At 45.9% G+C, this 20427-nt stretch overlaps 1 protein-coding gene across 2 annotated transcripts in view; it reads left to right on the forward strand.

Moving 5' to 3' along the window:
* Positions 1-20427, forward strand: part of OCA2 (OCA2 melanosomal transmembrane protein) — a 1149362-nt gene that overhangs the window by 826536 nt on the left and 302399 nt on the right. For both annotated transcript variants that reach the window (XM_078656175.1, XM_078656174.1), the window contains one exon: positions 16197-16324. In XM_078656175.1, the coding sequence (XP_078512301.1) occupies positions 16197-16324 (128 nt within the window). The remainder of the gene's footprint in view (positions 1-16196; positions 16325-20427) is intronic.

The following is a 20427-nucleotide window of genomic DNA, read 5'->3' on the forward strand; positions in this document are numbered from 1 at the left end:
TAAAACGTACTCGATGCTTGACTGGCAGCCAGTGAAGTTTCTCTAATTCTTTGGAAATAGATGCGAATTTGGGCGTGCCTGTAATCAGCCTTGCGGCTGCGTTCTGTAGCATCTGAAGTTTGTTTGCAAAGCATTCCTGAATATTTAAATACAAGCCATTGCAGTAGTCCAGTCTAGACAACACGAGGGCTGGGACTACTGTTCGCTGGCAGGTTATAGGCAAAAAGGGCAGTATTTTCTTAATCATTTTGATTAACAAATAGACGGAAGAAGCCATAGCATTGATTTGGTCTCCAAAACTAAGTTTCTCGTCGATGATGACACCTAAATTCTTCACTTTCCTAATAGGAATAGGAGGAGATCCCATATCTTTAGACCACCATCTAGAGGGCCAAAAATTAGAGTCATTCCCAAACAGGATGACCTCAGTCTTCTCAGAGTTTAATTTTAGACAATTCTGTGACATAAATTTTCCAATTGCTGCCATGCAATCGTGGAACCTGTCTTCAATTCCTGAAGTCTGACCAGGCCGCAGAGCCACCACTATTTGTGTGTCGTCTGCGTATGACGTCAAACTGAAACCAAATGATTTAATCAGGGTCGCTAATGAAATAACATAAACATTAAAAAGAGTAGGACTAAGAGAAGACCCCTGGGGTACTCCACAAGGCAGTGAGAAGGGCTTGGAACTAAAATTACCCAATGCCACCGTCTGAGTTCTGTTTTACAAAAAAGATCTAAGGAGGTCATGGGCTTTGCCTTGGATACCACATTGAGTCATACGATCCATCAGAACATCATGATGGACGTATCAAAGGCTGCGGACAGGTCCAACAAAATCAGGGCAGCTTTGCCTCCGCTGTCCACAGCTTCTCTGATCTCCGTAGATTTTATAAATGCGGATTCAGTACTATGCCCTTTTCTGAACCCAAATTGAGTTGTGTCCAGCACATCTTTCCTAATTAGAAAAGTGCTGAACTGTAGATTCATATTTTTCTCGGCCAGTTTTGCTGGTAACGGAAGACGGGATATGGGTCTGAAATTATTTGGCTCCTTTGGGTCCAGGTTGGGCTTTTTCAGTAGTGGCAGTATCGAAGCCGATTTCCAGGTTTCCAGGTTTGTCGTTTCAGTTGGGGTTAGGTAAAATAAAGTATAAAAACACATATGATATCAGTATACAGGCATTCTGACCCCCTTATGACGCATGGAGGGGGGACAAGAAATTAGCCCAAAGTTTTTTTTGGGCCTATAACTATAACACCCCTGTAACCTTTTGTTTTTTCTAAGTGAGTTTCGGTTGTTTTTTTAACTAGTAGTAGCGTTTGCAGAGTGGTGGAGAGGGGGCTCCAACCAGCACTCAGGATTCCTGCTGTGTTGGACTTACTGAGGTAACACAAGGGATTCTGGCCCCCAAGAACCCTCAGCATCCAGGAGGACTTCATCACTCAACCAGCAGTGCACCAGGAGCACATTTGCAGAGTGGTGGAGAAGAAAGGGGACGTGGCCTCTGAAGTCTTCTAAGCAATCGTCCTTCGAACACCTCTCAGCAATCCCACCGTGTGGGTCTTACTGGAGGTAACAGTAGGGCACTTGTCAATCCCCCTCCCTGGGTCGATTTCAGCCCCAGGGACCCTATCCTCCGGGGCCCGGCCATTGAAAGATGGGATTGGGAGCTGCGTGGCCACCCTCCTTGAGCTGTATTGGGTCCCGGGGACCCCAGCCACTGGCCATTTAAAGTCAGTGCCTCAAGGCCATCCACTCACCACTGGGACTGCTGGAGGAGGCTCAAGGCCCACGCGGTCCCTGCCAGCTCTCGGCCTCCTGCGGGAGCAGGCATTGCTTTGACAGAGAGGGAGTTGCTAACATGCAGCTTCCTATGTGTAAAAGCAATTGTGCTCACTTTCAGCATGCAAGAGAATTTTCAATGCTCTTGGTTGCTAAAAACGGGAGGCTTGGCGGGAGCGATAAAGCTCCTGCCAAAGCAAACTGCTCTGTCCCAGGGTGGGCACCATGGGACACAGTAGGAGTCAGCCCTGGGGAGTGGCAGTCCCAAAGGCCATCTTTGAAAAGTCGCTGCCCCCTCCTTTGTTACATTTAGCATGGGGAGGTGTTGGGCCCCGGGGATGGGGGTCCGCATCTAACTTCTTCGCTCATATTATTTGAGCCCTGGGGAGGTGGCAATCCCTTGGCCTGTGTTGGGACCACTGCATTTCTATGGTAATTCCCTGGGAAAGTGGTGGTCCCTGGGGCTGCGGAGGGTGTGCGCTCCTGCATTGAATTTAACAAAAGCCCATAGGAGGAGTCAGTCATTGGGGCAAGGGGGGGTACAAGAGGCTCCCCATTTATATTTGGTATGAGGCTCAAGGAGGTGTAGGTTCCCGGGGTCCAAGAGGCCCCTGTTCACAGTGCAATAAGTCCTAGGAAGGTAGTGGTCCCGGGGGCAATAAGCCCCAGGCGGGGGACCCTGAGCTCCCCACCTCTTATTACACAAATGGCCCGAGACCAGAACCACCCGAGGGCTGATAACTAACGAAGCGCAGGAGCCCGTCCTCCCTTTCTAGTTTTCCTCAATTTTGCTGCGGATCCACTTGCAAATTTGGGGCAAAATTTAATTATACAAACCTGATTTTAACGGCTAGTGGGGTCTAGATATCGATATTTTTTAAACTGAAATATCTCTGAACCTACTGAACGTATTTAAACCAAATAAAAAAAACCACGCTTTCTGGAACATCTAGCTTTCTGCGAAATTTGATGTAATTCCATTTAGCGGTTTGGGCTGTAATCGTGTTAAAAAAAAAAAATATCCATAGACCTAATATGAGGTAATGCGTTTTGGGACCCCCCCTCGCTTTTGTTCTCGACCCCACACAGTAGCTGACCCAAAAAGGGGATGTTTCTTTAAAATGCGATGAAGATTCGTCAAGCGGTGTCAAAGTTATTGGCAAAATAAAAAATGCTTTTGCTATGGAAACTTTGGTACTATCGCCAGTACGTAATGTGTGTGTGTGTGTGTGTGTGTGTGTGTGTGTGTGTATATATGTGTGTGTATGTGTGTGTGTATGTGTGTGTGTATATATATGTGTGTGTGTATATGTGTGTGTGTATTAATGTGTATATGTATATTCGTGTGTGTATATGTATATACATACACACATGTACACACAAACATTTATACTTATTTAAACCCCTCTCAGCTAGGCCTCCCCTCCCTGTGCTAAGCCTTTTTTTGGCTATTTGGGGTAGTTTGCGCTTAGGCCCGGTAACTTTTTGACCACATAAGGTATCCAGGCCAAATTTACGTCCTTTTCTTCCAACATCATGGGGATTCTAAAGTTACCCAGCGTTTGTGGATTCCCCTGGAGGGGACCCAGAAATTAGCCAAAATACAGCTAAAAAAGATTTGGGGGGAAAAAGAGCTACAGATGAAGCGTCTATTTTTCTCCCTGCAAATGGTATCAACAAAGGGCTTGTGGTGCTCAAATCATCATCTTCCCAGCTTTTAGGGACAAGCTGACTTTGGTCAGAAAACCAAAATTTCTTACACAATTTTGGCATTTTTCTGGGACATAGCCAATTTTTGCTATTTTTTGTGCTTTGAACCTCCTTCCAGTTAATGGTAGGAATCGGTGAGAAAGCAATAATGGATCCTGGAAAGCTATGCATTTTAGAAAAGTAGACAACATTTTGAATTCAGCAAGGGGTCATTTGTGTAGATCCTTCAACGTTTCTTTGTAGAAACTAACAGTTCAATATAGATTTAGATTTACTTTATTGTACTCACAATACAAAACGTACATCATTAAAATCGTTATAAACTTAAAAACGCGTGTATTGTTAAAGGAAAAAGGTATTTAAAACCATATTAAGTTATCATTCTCAATTACAGTGTCTCTAACCCGCTTGTGAAATTGAAAGTGTAAGTCAGTGGTCTCTGCATGCTTGGACTTGGCAGGCCTTGGCAGACTATTTCTTGATTGGCGAGTTCTTACATGCCGTTGATCACTGCGCCGTGTGGTTGAGTAAGTCTTGTAGACACAATGTCAAAAAACTTCATCAGTCTGCAATTTAACTGGACCTCTTCTGGTTTGAAGCATATCATTACGGCTTGCCTGCAGCTTTTTACACCTTTTTGATTCCAAAGTGATCGAAATAGGGCGCGCCTTATGTCTATCAGGTTAGGGCAGATACAGATTATGTGGATTAAATCCTCATTCCCTGATTTGCAAAGACGGAAAAGATGTTCGTCTGGCTTCCTTTTCCATGGTGCCAAGTGAGGTAGAATTGGTAGAATTCCGAACCGCAGGTTTAGAAATGTATCTTTTGTCTTCCGCATGAGGCCCATTTTCAAATATTCATGCGGTTTCAGGGCATTGTAATCTTTCAGCACAGCCCATCCATGTGCCCTCTTGGCCAGGGTTTCTTTATCTTCAGTAGATGATATTAATTTAGTAACTTTTGTTACCACCTTTTTGAAACTGTTGTTGTCAGCTGATGACTCCCAGAGGCTGGTTAGGTCCAGATATTCCAAAGATTTTAAAAGGTATTTCTTAGCGGGTGAGTTTGATCGTATTGACAGTTCTGTCCATAAATGAACATTTAGGGTTCCTCGTTCCGAGCCTTTGATTTTGCGCCAGCATTTTATATAGGCGCCTCTTCTCTCTACTGTTTGTTTTTGGATGCCAAATTCAAGACGAATTTGGGCAGGAGACACATAATTTGGCAGACGGAAGATTGCCCTATATGCTCTGCTGATTATTTTGTCTAGGGCATTAGCGTCCTTCCCTTGCATGGGTTCGCTTCCGTATGTGAGCATAGGCTGGAGGCGTGCATTAATCACCTGTAGGAGGGGGCCAAATGATCGATCAGGGAGAACTTTTTGTAACTGCTTCATTGAGAAATGAAAAGTAGTTCCCTTCCGAGCTTATAGCCTCTAGCTGTGGTTTGAACGAGCCTCTGCTTTCTAATAATATGCCAAGGTATTTATAGTTGGTAACTTGGTCCAGCCTTTGACCATCCAAGGACCATGCCAATTTCTTTGATTTGTTGTAATTCACTGACATTACTTTAGTCTTGTTTAGGTTTATCTTCAAAGCTTTTTTTTTTTAAATTGATTGGTAGTGTCCAAGAGATGTTGCAGTCCAATTGGGGAACGGCTTACCAAGACCAGGTCATCGGCGTAAAGGTTTGATAGCGAGATGTCTCCCAGCTGTGGTGCGTGTGAATTAGTTCAATTCTCCGGGCAAGTCTGCGAGGAAAAGATTGAACAACATGGGGGCAAGGACGCATCCTTGTTTTAGACCTTTAGTGGTGTTAATTTGTCTGGAAAGGTGCATCCCGCTACCAAGTTTGATCTTGACCCAGGTGTTGGTATGGAGTAGTATCAGCTGCTGCAGTAGTGGCCCGGGTATCCCCCACTTGTCTAGTTTCAACCAGAGTTTGTTTCGGTCAACATGATCAAACGCTGCACTATAATCTATAAAACATAGAAATAGTGAGCTCTTGGTTGTCTTGGCAGCGTCTGTCAATAGGGTTAACGCCATGATGTTTGTGATTGTGCCCTGTCCTCTGCAGAATCCGGTTTGGTTGACGGGAATGATGTGTTTTAGGGTTGCCCACGATGTTAGTTCCTCCAGGAGGAGGCCCACGTAGTACTTTGCCTCTGTATCAATTAGGGCGATGAGGCGGTAATTACTTGGAGTACTCCTATCACCCTGTTTGTGGATCGGACTAAGTATTGATCCTCCAAGTTGAAGGGCACTGTTTCCCTAACTTCCTGGAAGAGTGACACCTGTGTCTCGCTCCAGAAGTTGGCTTCGTACTTGTACATTATTGGCGGGACTCCATTGGGCCCAGGAGCTCCTTCCGGTTTCCCTTTGGATATTTGTTGCTTAATCCTGGCTACTGTTGTTGTTTGTTTATTATCCTCACTGCCTGAAGGTGGTCTAAAGCTTGATATTCCGTCTATCTCCATCGTTGCAGAGTTGCATGGTATCTTCACCGGAATAGTGTCTTTGTTTACGTTTGCATTTGTTCGATGATTGAATGTCGTTTTCATATTACTCTTTATGATCCTTATAGTTAGATTTTTTCCTCTAAGTAAGCCCTCCTCAGGAATTGTCATTGAAATGTGTTGATAAATAGTGAGCCCACTAGGGTTCCGATACGTGTGAATTTATTCCTTTGTGGCTTGGACATTGGAGGCTTTGTATTGTTTTCCAGAACCTGGCGCTGTTATTCTGTTAAGAATCGTATACGATTTTCGCCAGAGGTTCTCGTTAATTTTCCTTTTCCTTTCCCAGATCGACTTGTTGAGCCGAGTCTTTAGGGATCGCAGCTCCTCATGCAAGGGGTCGTTGTTTGGTTGTTTGCGGGGTTTCCTAAGGATCATAGTTATTTCCAGTTTTAGTTTTTTTATCTCCTGTGTGGTTACTTTTGCTGTTGTGTGGGTTGATGAGCTCGTAGTGTAGGCTTTTTGCTCTGTGGCGAATTTTGTTCCGAGTTCTGTTACAAAGTCTCTAGTGGGTTCCTTGACAAACTTGAGATCTGATTCAGGATTGCTCTTGCATTGATTGTAAGCTCTTCTACTTTGTTAGTCTTGCACCTTATCCGTCTGAGGTTGGTGGTGTGCTCAGTGCCAGCAGTTTTTCTTTCTTCCAGGTCAATCCCTCTGGTGCCGTATAGTTCCACTTCCTGTGGTTGGTGGTCGCTTTCACCATTTACACTGATCTTGAATGAGCAAATAGCGTCAAACAGAGGGAGTGTTACGAGGGTGAAGTCGAGGTGCGAAGAGGTAGATGAGTAAAAGTACTTAAATGCTGGAGGTGTGTCCTCTACAAATCGACCATTTAATACCCTCAGATTTAGCTGCTCTAGGCCTCTTAATAGCTGACTTGAGCATCTTGTTTGCTTGTTGGGAGTGGGTGGGGCTTGATTAGGAATTCCCCAAGCGATGTTAAGGTCCTGTACCATTTCGTCTTCTGGTTTGTCTCCGAAGAGTTGAAGATTAAAATCGCCTGCCAGTAGTAAGTTCTCTATTTCCCTTTCTTCCATCAATCTTGCCACCTCGTTGACCAATTCTCCTGCGCCTTTTAATCTATGCTTAGGATGTAAATATGTGTTTATTATATGCAGTTGTTGGGCAACCTGGTTTATTTTGATCGTTATTGCTATTGCCTGTATGGCGCTTGGAGGTGTAATTTTTGCCTTTATTGCTTCCATTTTTCCTATGGTAAGTATTGAAGCTAGCGATGCCAGGCCTCCTGAGCTGTGACCATAGGGCGAGTTTCTTATGGCTGGATGGATTTGAGTTGAGTATCCTTGAAGAGAGAACTCTTTCGCCTCCCAGGTTTCTTGGAGCAGAATCAGGTCGAATGATTTTAGGTGGTTTAGTGTGTCTGGGTCGTCTAGTTTGCTAGTCAGACCGTTTATGTTCCAAATGCATATTTTTATGTTTGGAGTGTCCGCTTTTATGGAGGACTGGCTTGGTGACCTTTGTCACTTTGTGGCGCCTGCGGTTATTGTCCGCCGTATGTTTGCCCAGCTTGGGTTATCTTGGTAAATTGTCGAGGATATTGGGGTGTCATTCAGTCCTGGTGAGTTACTGCGTGCTCCTTTTAGAATCAAGTTGACTTTTTTTGGGTGGTCTTTATTGCTTCCTGCTAGGAGTGGGGTGGGATAAGCGGGTCTCTTTCCCGGTACCAATTTTAATCCCCATTTGGAGAATCCAAGTGTTTCCCCTAAAATTTGACATGCTAATTCTTTTGTGTTCCAAACTGACTTTGTTGTTTCACTGTCTCATCGGTCAGTTGGTGAGTAAAATTCGATTGATAGCAGATCTGCTGTATTAATGTGTGATAGACTTACAATTGAGTGGATAAGTCTTAGTATATTGCCCCTGTTTAGGGTGTCCACTCTACCTCTAGATTTAAATTCAGGGATGAACAGAATGATGTCTGTCTCGTTTGTTCCTGGGGACTGTCTGCACGGATAAGTGCGTGACATGTGTTGGTTGACACTGTTTAGGGGTTCGGCACTATATAACGTGTTGTAAGTGGTGGTGAATCCATGTTGATTCCAGGTGGTGGTGTCCTTGCGGAGTTCAGCATGGTTTGTTGACTGATTGCTGTTTATTTCGTCTATGCTGAAATAGGTCAAAACCCCTTGGGCCTGATCTTTGTCGTGCATTCCACATTGCGTTTGTTGTGACAATGCTATTGACTATTTAACTTCTGTTATACTTCCACTACTCCGTATGTCGTGTGCAGAATCTGTTGCAGGGGTTAGTTGTTTATTAATGACTGGGCCGGTGACTTTCTGCTCCGTCTGTTTGCCTGCTCCCTCTTTTACTTGTTTCAGTAATGAGGTCTCTGCTAATATCAGAGTCGTTGTGTCGGTTGGTTAGATATCTATGGGAGGTGACTTTTTGTCCTCCATGAGCTTCTCGTTTTTTCGTTTTTGTTCTTTGTCTCCTGGCGTTGTTATTGACTCAATCTCGTTGATGCAACAAGCATCTATTGTCTTTCTGTTCCTACCCTTCCTTCTTTGTTTGCGGTGGGCACGTGCATTTGTAGATGCCTCTGCACCTTCCCTGCCATTGATGAAAGTGTTCAGGAAGGAATCATCTCTTGTGTTTTTGAGTTTAGGGGATAAGTCACCTTGCTAACTGGCGATGTGGTGGATGTTGCCACCTGATGTTTTTTGGCTGGGACCTGTACTGCTGGACTTTGCCTCTGTGACTAGGTGCATTGTTATGTTTTCTTTTAGGTCCACCAGGAGGTTCCCCAGAGTTGTCGGTAATGTTGATAACTTATCAATTATCTGGGAGCAGATGCTCTCAGTTCTTATTATTTGCGATAGTTTTGCTGCTTCTTGCCTTCTTTTTATAAGGCCATTAAGATCTGATAGTTTATTTTCTATCCCTGTTGTGGCATCTGCTAGCGCCTGGAGGACGGTTAACTGCAGATCCAGTTTGTCTGATTGATACTGCAGTGCTGTGGCTGACAGTTGAATTGTGTTCAATAGGTTTGCCCAAAATATATTAGTGGGACCGTTACTCCCTACGATGGACGGGAGGCAACCTCTTCTGTGGAGCTGTTATGGGTAGGCTTTACGCTGTATGAAGCTACTAGATCCTCCCATTCTTGTATTGCCAGAAAGGTCATGTCTGGATTACTGAGGTCCACAGGTGGCAGTTGTGGAGGGTGAGTTAGTGGATTGGAGCTCCTTTGCTGTTCCTCGGCTATTAGGATGTCATGATGCGTGGCTGGTTGGTTATTTGGGGTGCAGCATGTTACATGGCTAGTTGTAAATGCTCCTTCGAGAGTTCTGATGTGGTTGAGAATTTAGAGAAGAGGGGGAGTGTTCTCTCACGTCGTTGGCCTGCTGATGCTCAGGTAGGTCATTAGGTTGTAGGGCCCCATGTTTCTTTTCTGAGTTCATATCATTCACGGGCGTGAGTTTACCAAAACTCTGTACCGGGTGCCCTGCATATGGTGAGGAGTTGGTGTGGCGACTAAGCTGGCCGCTATCCGCATCAGAGGCTTCTGCACTGTTACCATTTTGTCCCCCTTGTACTCCGTCCCCCCTTTTAGTTTTCCAATGGGCTGTTGTCTCCATTTCAGTTTGGGGGTTGTGGATTTCAACGACTGTTGTTCCAGTTGCTTGGATTGACTGACATTCTGTTACTGACTGGCTTTCCGCTACCTCCAGTCGCAGCGGGGATTGTAGACCCGTGATGATGTCGTTGTTTGAATAAATTATGTTGCCAGGATCTTTGAGAAAAGTACATTTTGTGTAGATTTTTGGCTGATAGAGACTCGTGTGCTTTTTAGATGACTGTCTATCTATATATATATTCACAATCTCGTCCTGCTTTTTCCTTTTGGCTCCTTTAACTCTTTTGGGGGTTCCGTTTAGCTGGTTTCCACCTCTTAAGTCCATTGTAGGTTGCGAATTCTTTGCTCGGTTGTCTGTCGGGCCGACCGTTAGACACATTTATTTCTTGGATGTCGCTTTTACTGATGGTACCATTGTCCTTGGTGTTGCACCTAGTGGGGTCGTCTATTACTGAAACTTCTTTACTCCCATCGGTTGGCAGTAAGGCTGCCTTCTTTTTGGATTTGAGAGAAGGCCTTGTGAGGGGTCTTCTTACTCTTCCAGACCTCATGTCGGTACTGCGTTGAAGAAGAATTAGGAGTTTGGATGCGGGGCGGAAGTGAATCAATGAATTAGACGTAGTAATGCAGAGGTTAATGCAATGGCTGAGCTTACTTCTACTGGCCGTCTCCCGCCGCCTGTTGCCTCCCTCCCTCTGCCTTTTGCCTCTTTAATGTTTTTCTAACTCCCCCCGCGGGGATCCGTGAGTTGTTCTGGGCCTTGGGCAGTACTGATTCCCGCTGTGAATCAGTGGGGTCTCTTTGCGGTTTCCTTCCACCGCTGGTGCTGGTGATGTGCTGCTGTCGCCGCCTTGTGCTCTTCCTTGCGCCTCCTTGTCCCCCTGTAACCCCTTAATGGTGAGGTAGTGGGGTCTGGGTGTGAACCAGCACAGACCAACACGACAATATGTAGGTGGGGGGGCAGTACAGGGCCAAAAGCTTGGTCCTCCACCTATTACTATTTCTTTGTGGTGGGGGCTTCCGTGGGCTTCCGTGAGCTTTTGGATGGCAGTTGGCTGTACGTGGCCCATCACGCCCCTTGCCCCCACCTCTCCTGCACCCTGTGCCTTGTGCCGCTCCTTCGGTTAGGGTATGGGGGGGATGTGTGGGTAGCGGGCCGGCGCTACTGTTGAAACTGTCAGTCCCCCGCACTCGCGCACAGGTCCCGGGGGGCTCGCAGCCGTCCTCCACCGTCCACACGGGGCCGGGAGCACAGAACGCGGTACAACGGAGCAGCTGAGTAAAAGCAGCCCCAGTCACCCTGCTCACCCCCGCTCCCCTCTCACCGTCAGAGAGATAGCAGACAGCGGATGGCGGATGGTGGAAGGTGGGCGGGCGGCGGCGTGCTCAGTGGGCTCAGCGGATCCGGCAGCTCCGGGAGGGTGTCGATGCGCCTATGTGTGCCAGTTCCAGCAAGTACCAGCAACTCCGGCTGTCCCCCGCATGCCAACGCAAACGCCACTCGCCGCCGCCGCTGCAGCCTTCCCGCAGTTTCCCGCAGTCTCCCTCGCTCCGCAGCAAAACACGGTCCTGGACTCTGCGGACTGCGTTTGAGAAAAAGTTCAATATAGGAAAATTTGAACGTTAGTTGAAAAAAACAGCCATTTTTGTCAACGTTTTCACCTGTAACTTCTTCTAATTATGACAGCTGTTTTGAAAGCAATAGCGTTAAATCCACTGGACCTTTCTGGTTGTGGGGATATATACGACTTGTAGGTTCACCAAGAACCCGACAAACCCAAAGCAAATAACTGAGCAGCGTCTTTCAATGTTTTTTTATTATGTACTGGGTATATAGCAATTAATTTGGGAAAATATATACATTGAAAAACCTATGTATTTCTGAAATTGGAACAAAATATAGAGTTTAGAAGCAGTAGATATTTGCACATTTCCGAAATTGTGAGTAATCATACTAGCATGAGAATTATAGCTCATTTTTCAAAGTGACTTCTTTTTTACACATTGTCTTTCTATTGGAAACCAGAAATGCATCGAAAGGCAATAGTTAAGAACAGTTGCGCTACAATTCTGTGTTACCATAAGTCTCCCGATAAAAATGGTACCTCAATTGTGTAGGATGGCCTAGTGCCCGCAACAGGAAACTGCTCAAAGAGCAATGTGGACACACTTTTTTTAACAATGAAAACTGACCCTTTTTTTGCAAAGTGACTTGCTGTAGATTTTTAACCTCAGCTCTGCCAGCACCTAGGGAAACCTTCCAAACCTATTCATTTTTGAAGACTAGACACCCAGGGGAAAATTCCACCCAACCCGCATTCCCCAAAGTCTTCCAAGAAAAATTATATTTCACTTGTGTGGGTGGGTCAAGTACCCGCGACAGACCAGGGCCCAATACCTATTGAGGCAACATTAAAATTACCTATCACAAAGCAAACTGTTTTTGCAAGGGGGGTCGCATGAGGTTTTGGCCAGAGCTCGGCGGCCATTTAGGGAAACCTACCAAACCCACACATCTCTGAAAACTAGACACCTGGGGTATGGCTTGTGTGGGTCCCCCTACATTTCCTTACCCAGAATGCTCTGCAAACCTCAAATTATGGCTGAAAAAATCACTTTTTTCTCAAATTTCTGCGTGGGAAAGTTCTGGAATCTGGGTGAATCCACAATTCTCATTCTACACATCATTCCCTCAGGTCTCCCGATAAAAATGGTACCTCACTTGTGTGGGTAGGCATAGTGGCTGTAACAGGATTGTTGGGTGGAATAATCATGCCGGTCCAAATGTCCTACCCACAGCATTCCCCTTAGTCTCCCGAGTAAAATTATACCTCACTTATGTGGGTGGGGCAAGGGCATGTGACTGGGAAGAGCCCAAAACATAGAGATTAAGCATATAGCACCAGGAATTCTAAGCGCTAATTTAAAAAACAAAAATGCTTTTAGCCAGTTCTGCATTGGACACCCACCCAAGTAAGGTATAATTTTACTCAGGACACTAAGGAGAACGCTGTGGTGTAGGACATTTGTGCCGGCACCGTGATTCCACACAAAAATATGTGGAAATTGTGTTTTTTTCAGCTAAATATGAGGTTTGCAGGGGATTCTGGGTAAGGAAACGTTGGGGAAGCCACGCAAGCCATACTTCATTGGACTCCCCAGGGTGTCTAGTTTTCAGAAATGTGTGGGTTTTTGGTAGGTTTGCCCAGATGGTGGCAAGCCCGTGGCCAAAAAACCAAGTGCCCCCCCAAAACCAGATAGTTTTGTGATAGGTCATTTTGAAGTCTCCACAGTACGATTTGGGCCATTTACTGTTGCAGCCACTATGCCTACCCACACAAGTGAGGTACCATTTTTATCCAGAGACCTGGGGGAACGCCGGGTGGTAGGAAATTTGTCAGCCTCGTGATCCTACAACCTTCCCACACAGACATGTGAGAAAAAATGATTTTTTTAACAAAATTTGAGGTTTGCAGGGAGTTCCGGGTAGAGAAATGTTGGGGGACCCATGCAAGCCATACCTTGCTGGACTCCCCTGGGTGTCTAGTTTTCTGAAATGTGTAAGTTTGGTTGGTTTCCCTAGATGGCCGACGAGCTCTGGGCCAAAAACTCATGGGATCCCCATTGCAAAACCAGGTTGTTTTGTGATAGGTAATTTTGATGTTGCCTCAATAGGTTTTGGGCCCTTGCCTGTTGTGGGTACTCAACCCACCCACACAAGTTAGGTGCCATTTTTCTCGGAAGACTTTGGGAAATGCGGGGTGGGTGGACTTTTGTGGATCCACACAGATTCCAAAACTTTCCACCACAGAAATGTCAGGAAAATGGTTTTTTTGGACAAATCTTGAGGTTTGCAAGGGATTCTGGGTAACAGAACCTGGTGAGAGTCAGACAAGTCACCCCATCCTGGATTCACCTGGGTGTCTAATTTTAAAAAATGTATAGGTTTTCCTGGTTTCCCTAGGAACCGGCAGAGCTAGGGTTCAAAATCTTCAGGTAGGCACTTTGCAAAAAAAGGATCAGTTTTCACTGTGAAAATGTGGTGTTCCCATGTTGTGTTTTGGGCCGTTTCTTGTCGTGGGCACTAAGCCCACCCACACAAGTGAGCTACCATTTTTCTCTGAAGACTTTGGGGAATGCGAGTGGGTGAAATTTTGTGGATCCACGCAGAGTCCAGAACTTTCTACCACAAAAATGTGAGGAAAATGTGTGTACTTTTTTTTTACAAAGTTTACGGTTTGCAGGGGATTCTGGGTAACAGAACCTGGTGAGAGCCAGACAACACCCCCTGTCCTGGATTCCCCATGGTGTCTAGTTTTAAAAATTGTACAGGTTTGCTATGTTTCCCTATGTGCCGGCTGCGCTAGGACCCAAAATCCATAGGTAGGCACATTGCAAAAAAAAGTCTGTGCCTAGTGGTTTTCTGCCACCCTAGCACCCCAGGGGGGAATCGGGTGGGGGGGGGGGGAGGCAGAAAGACTGAGTCTATTTTTTTGGGGGGTGGGGGCATTGGTATGCCTATTCTGGGCAGCCCCCGCTCCCATGCATAAAAAAGTCAGCGTAATCGCTGACGCCTAGTGGGCTTTCTGCCCCCAGGTGGGCAGATCAGGGGCAGAAAGACTGGAATTTCTCTCAGGGGGATGGGGTATTGTCCTGCCCAATTTGGGCAGCCCCCACCCCTAAATAAATACAAAAACAAATCCCTTGTTTATAGAGGGCTTTCTGCCCCCCGGGGGGCAGATTGGGGCTACTGTCCCCATGTGCCCCCTAGGGGGGCAGAAAGACTGTAATTCTTTTGGGGTTGGGGGCATTGGTATGCCCGTTTTGGACAGCCCCCACCCTAATTCCAATTGCCCAAAATAAATCACTGGCGTCTATTGGACTTTTTGCCCCCCTTGGGGGCAGAAAGGCTGTAATTGTGACTGGGGTGGGGGCATTGGCATGTCAGTTTTGGGCAACCCCCATCCTAATTCTAATTGCCCAAAATAAATTCCTGAAGTCTAGTGGATTGGTGTCCCCATATGACCCCCGGGGGGGCAGAAAGGCTGTAATTGTGGCTGGGTCAGGGGCATTGGCATGTCCGTTTTTGGGAAGCCCCCACTCCAAGCAAACTTGCCAACAAACAATTCCAGGTTTCTAGTGGGCTTTCTGCCCCCCTGGGGGTGGGGGGGCAGAAAGACAAAATGTTGCCAATACTTTTGGGGGGCACAAAGGCCCTTGCCCAAGGGGCTGCTCCCCCCTCCCTGGTGTCTAGTTGGTGGATCCCTGCTTGGGGATCGCTCTTTTGGGGGATCCCCAAGCAAGGATCCATGGGGAAGAATACCATTGGAGAAGGGAGAGTCTCCCCTTTCCAATGATACCTCCCCCGTCTATCTACGTGGTCAGGGTGCTGAGATAGCCCCTTGAGCACATAAAGTGAAACTGAAATGAGCCTAAGGGCTCATTTCTATTTCGGGTTCTATGAAATGACATCAGCGCGACATGCGGGCTGATCGTCATTTCATAGAAACCAGGTGGGGGGGACTCAGGAGCTCGGGAAGCTCTTCCCCAGCTCCCGAGGCTTTTGGGAAGATAAAGAAATCCCTCTGGTGCCTGCACCAGAGGGATTTCCGGTGCCGTGTGCCAGGACGGCCGGGAGCCATCCTGCGCACATGAGCATTGTGGTGCGCGACCACTCCCGGCCGCTAATTCCTGCATTGTAGAGACGCAGTTCCCCCTTATAAGTAACCTTTGTTCTGTTCTAGCGTAACCAGTTGCCTATGGTTGGTGCTTTGCTCTTTTTGGTGCTATTTTTAGTTCAAAGTTTTAAAAAGTAATATCTCCGGGTCGTATTGGTGTCATTTTGTTCATTAAAATATTCTCTATTTTTATAAAGTGAAGTGAGATTTTTATCTGTTTTGATACTTCTAAATGCTTTACCTGTTTTCCAAAATTAAGCCTGTTAGCTCTGTGCCATAACTACCATGGGCTGAGCTCAGGTTTCTATTACTGAAACCTTTGCTGAACCTAACAAGAATACTGACATTATTGCTTCCACTCCAACTAATAATTCACTTTTGCTAAAGTATACATTTCCATTAATGACATTGGCACATTTAAGGAATTGCATCCTTGCTTTATAAGTCTGCGAGGGAGTAATATAGTCTGAGAACCGTCCCTCTAAGGTTGGCCCAATTGGCTATTTCACACTTTTTTGGTCTGCTTTTTCAATTCTGTAAGTTTCTTGACATAAGCTGAAGAAAACATTCCTGTTAAGATGGTGCCCTGTTGCCATTGGCGATAGTGGTCCATGTGCAGAGATAGCAGTGCCTCTACTCAAAGTTTAATTGACAGCTTTGAACTAATGTAAACCGTTGTAAGTCTCTTTATTGTTGAATCTGCCTATAATCCAGCCTGGAGCTTTTACTGTGGCCACATATCTTCCTGTACTTTCTTTACAGTGGGGAAACACCAAACTGTGTAGAGTAATGTTGCTTATATATTTTGACTTCAGTGAACGAAGAGCCAGTTCATAAAAGTGGGCATTATTTTGTATCATCCGCATCATTAATAATTGTTTGTTTCTATCCTGTCTTTTAGGCTGGATTGCAATGTTGGGTGCTCTGTGGCTCTTGGTTTTGGCTGATATCCATGATTTTGAGATGATTTTAAATAGAGTTGAGTGGGCCACTCTACTCTTTTTTGCAGCTTTGTTCGTCTTGATGGAGGTATGGACTTTAAAATTAGTTTTTTATGACTTCAAGTTAGTAAATGCCAGGACAGTTTGTATCAGTTGAAAACCTAAGCAAAGACTATACTTTACAGCATTTGTGGTGAAACAATTAATTGTTAACTGTTTTAATATTATAATATGATTGACAACCATATTTACATATGTGCTATTGTCATATGCCACTTTTAAAAATCTCACTTTTTCATTACCAAAACTCATAAAAATACAATGGAGTTGATTGCTCATTGTCCCATAACTCAAATAGCAATGAGTATTAATAAGTGTTAAAATGGCAAAATAGTAAAATAACGCAAAACATTGACATTCTGCTGCTTAGCTTGCGCTTTCTTGCTGCATATTTCAAGCATCACTGCTGTATGTTCCTCCACTACCATATAATTATAACGGCCCTGCTCATGTTGATGACCATTTATCAAAACCCCGCAGGAAAGATGTTCATGAATGGAAGTATGATCGACAAATTTAGGGCCTGATTACAAGTTTGGCATTGCGGTAGTGGAATGCCACGCCAGTTCCCTGATCCCACACCGCCAAACTAGTCTGCATGCCAGAATGAGCAGTTTTCTCTTGTTTTGGCGGGTAGTGCTTTGGCGGTCCCAGGCGGTGACCCTTAGAAAGGCACCACAATGGGATCGCCAAAGCAAGTTCCTGCATGGCATAGACTTTGAACAGAGGCGGTTTATACATTGGAGCTCAGAGGCATCGCCCCCCCCCCCTGCCCCAGAACCACATTTAATTGATTTCTTACTTTACTTCGAATCATTCCCATCCATTGTTTTTATTAGCCGCAGCAGTGCGTGGCATGCCTGAGAAAAGTTTGCTGTTCTGCAGTAGTAGTGAGGGTAGGCATAGTCAGACTTTGGGTGGAGGGGGGTGGAGCTTGAATGGTGGACGTGGTTGAGGGAGATAGTTGGGCTTTCTTGGGTTGAAGGGCGCATGTCGGGTTTGACTGGTGCCTTGCTCTGTTCAATGTGACGTGCACTGCAACCCTCTCCTATCTGCACTACAAGGAGACTGGGAGGGACTCCGTCTGCAGTTTTACAAAGAAGCGTTAGAAGCGCCTGATCAAGGCATCTCTTGTGCTGCTTCCAGAAAGGGAGTAGTGTCTAGATTGGCTCTAGACTCAAGGGAGGGGGACTGGAGGACCGTGAACTCCTGTGCACGCCTGGAGGCAACGTCTCGAGTGCAGTGCACTCCTGTTTGTGACCGTGAGGGGCCGGACCGTATGGGGAGTGTGCCTGCTTATTTTTGTTTAAGAAAAAGCAGGTTGTGTCAGAATGCGCTTTATTTTCTTGGCGTATTACCTTATTATTTTTACACTTTAACACTTCCTGTTTCACCCCCATCTCCAGAAATGAGATTGCAACAACAAGAAAAAAAATATCTTTCCTTAAGAAGAAAGACTTGTTTTTCTGTATTCCTTTCACAAACCACTTTGTAGATGATTTGCAGGAGCGCTATAGGTAATTCTGAACATGTAGTGAAACTGAGAGTTTGAGATAGAACAAACCGTGTGATGCAACGTGCCATGGGCGTCCGCAGAAATTTTTCAAGGGGGGGCAACATTTTTACTTCATCACCATCCTCCGACATGATTGAGCACAAGTATTAAATAAACTAATAAAAAAATCTAATAAAACAAAGAGCTTAAATAAACAAAGAAACCCATGGGGTGGGAGAAAAATCATGTGAGGCTTTACAGCAGATTACCTGGCAACCACAATGAAACAGAGCATTGGCAAGCCAATAGGTCTCGCCTTTGGGAGCTTATAAGTGTTTAGCCATGCAACACTTGAAGTTGTTGCACCAAGGATATTGTACTAGACAACTAAACCCTTACAAGGTCCCAAAGGGGAGACCTATTGGCTATGTCAATGCTGGTTTTTTTTTTTTTTAAATGACAAGCAGTGCTATATGGCTCCGGCTGCCACTTAGTCCACCACATCCCACGTAGATGCTGAAGCCATCTTTGAATGGTTTTAAAGCCAATTCAAAAGCTGTCACCAGTGTATGTTAATCCCTATCTCAACTGTGAGACTGCTCTCCTGCTTCCCAATTCTATTAAATACAAATGATGTAAAAAGAACATCCATTTCTGAGCTGCACTGCTCATCCTACCCACGTTTCATGCGCAGATTTGAAATACTGATGGTTTGGGCTTCCCGGAATTCAACTGGTTGAGAGGTAGACAGGTGTAGAGAGGTAGAGAGAGGTAGAGAGAGAGAGGCGTAGAGAGGTAGAGAGACAGAGGTAGAGACAGAGGTAGAGAGAGAGCGGTAGAGAGGTAGAAGGAGGTAGAGGTAGAGGTAGGGAGAGAGAGAGCGGTAGAGAGAAAGGTAGAGGTGTAAAGGTAGAGAGAGAGGTATAGAGATAGAGGGAGAGGTAGAGAGAGAGAGGTAGAGAGAGAGAGGTAGAGAGGTAGGGGTAGAGAGAGAGTGGGAGAGGTAGAGAGGGTGAGAGAGGTAACGAGATAAAGAGGTAGAGAGAGAGAGAGAGGTAGAGAGAGGTAGAGAGAGAGGAAGAGAGAGAGGTGGAGAGGGGTAGAGTGAGAGGTAGAGAGAGGTAGAGAGAGAGGTAGAGAGAGAGAGGTAGAGGTAGGGAGAGAGAGAGAGGTAGAGAGAGAGATAGAGAGAAAGAGGGGTAGAGAGAGAGAGAGGTAGAGAGAGAGAGAGAGAGAGAGAGAGAGCAGTAGAGAGAGGGAGAGGTAGAGAGAGACGTACAGGTAGAGCGAGAGAGAGTGGTAGAGAGAGGTAGAGAGAGAGGTAGAGAGAGAGGTAGAGAGAGAGGTAGAGAGAGGTAGAGAGAGAGGTAGAGAGAGAGGTAGAGAGAGAGGTAGAGGTAGGGAGAGAGAGGGGGAGAGGGGGAGAGAGGTAGATGTAGAGGTAGAGGTAGAGGTGGGGGTAGAGGTAGAGGTAGAGAGGTAGAGAGAGAGTGGTAGAGGGAGAGGGAGAGAGAGAGGTGTAGAGGTAGGGAGAGAGAGAGGTAGGGAGAGAGGTAGAGGTAGGGAGAGAGGTTGAGAGAGAGGTAGAGGGAGAGAGAGAGAGAGGTAGAGAGAAAGATGTAGAGGTAGAGAGAGAGAGGTAGAGAGAGAGAGGTAGAGAGAGAGAGAGAGAGGTAGAGAGAGAGAGGTGGAGAGAGAGGTAGAGCTAGAGAGGTAGTGGTAGAGAGGTAGAGAGGTAGAGAGAGAGAGAGAGAGAGGTGGAGAGAGAGAGGTAGAGAGAGAGGTAGAGAGAGGTAGAGAGAGAGGTAGAGAGAGGTAGAGAGAGAGGTAGAGAGAGAGAGATAGAGAGGGAGAGGTAGAGAGAGAGAGGTAGAGAGAGAGGTAGAGAGAGAGGTAGAGAGAGAGGTAGAGGTAGAGAGAGACAGAGGTAGAGGTAGAGAGAGACAGAGGTAGAGAGAGAGAGAGATAGCGAGAGGAAGAGAGGTGTAGAGAGAGGTGTAGAGAGGTAGGTAGAGGTAAAGAGAGACATAGAGAGAGAGACATAGAGAGAGAGGTAGAGAGAGGTAGAGAGAGAGGTAGAGAGGGAGAGGTAGTGGTAGAGAGGTAGTGGTAGAGAGGTAGTGGTAGAGAGAGAGGGGTAGAGAGAGAGAGCTAGAGAGAGAGCTAGAGAGAGAGCTAGAGAGAGAGCTAGAGAGAGAGGTAGAGAGAGAGGTAGAGAGAGAGGTAGAGAGAGAGAGAGATAGAGCGGGAGAGGTAGAGAGAGAGAGGTAGAGAGAGAGGTAGAGAGGTAGAGAGAGAGAGGTAGAGAGAGACGGAGGTAGAGAGAGAGAGAGAGATAGCGAGAGGTAGAGAGGTGTAGAGAGAGAGGTAGAGTTAAAGAGAGACATAGAGAGACGTAGAGAGAGAGGTAGAGAGAGGTAGAGAGAGAGAGGTAGAAAGAGAGGTAGAGAGAGAGACGTAGAGAGAAAGGTAGAGAGAGAGAGGTAGAGGTAGAGAGGTAGATTGGAGATCCTAGCATTTCCAGAGCATTAAAGGCACTACTCATTTGTAACGTCATTCCTTTCACTGCACATCCTGCTTTATCTAAATAACTAGGGCCCTCAGATACAAAAGGATGTTGTTGTCATAAAGATTAC

This window comes from Lissotriton helveticus, chromosome 8 (genome assembly GCF_964261635.1).
Source record: "Lissotriton helveticus chromosome 8, aLisHel1.1, whole genome shotgun sequence".
NCBI lineage: Eukaryota > Metazoa > Chordata > Amphibia > Caudata > Salamandridae > Lissotriton > Lissotriton helveticus.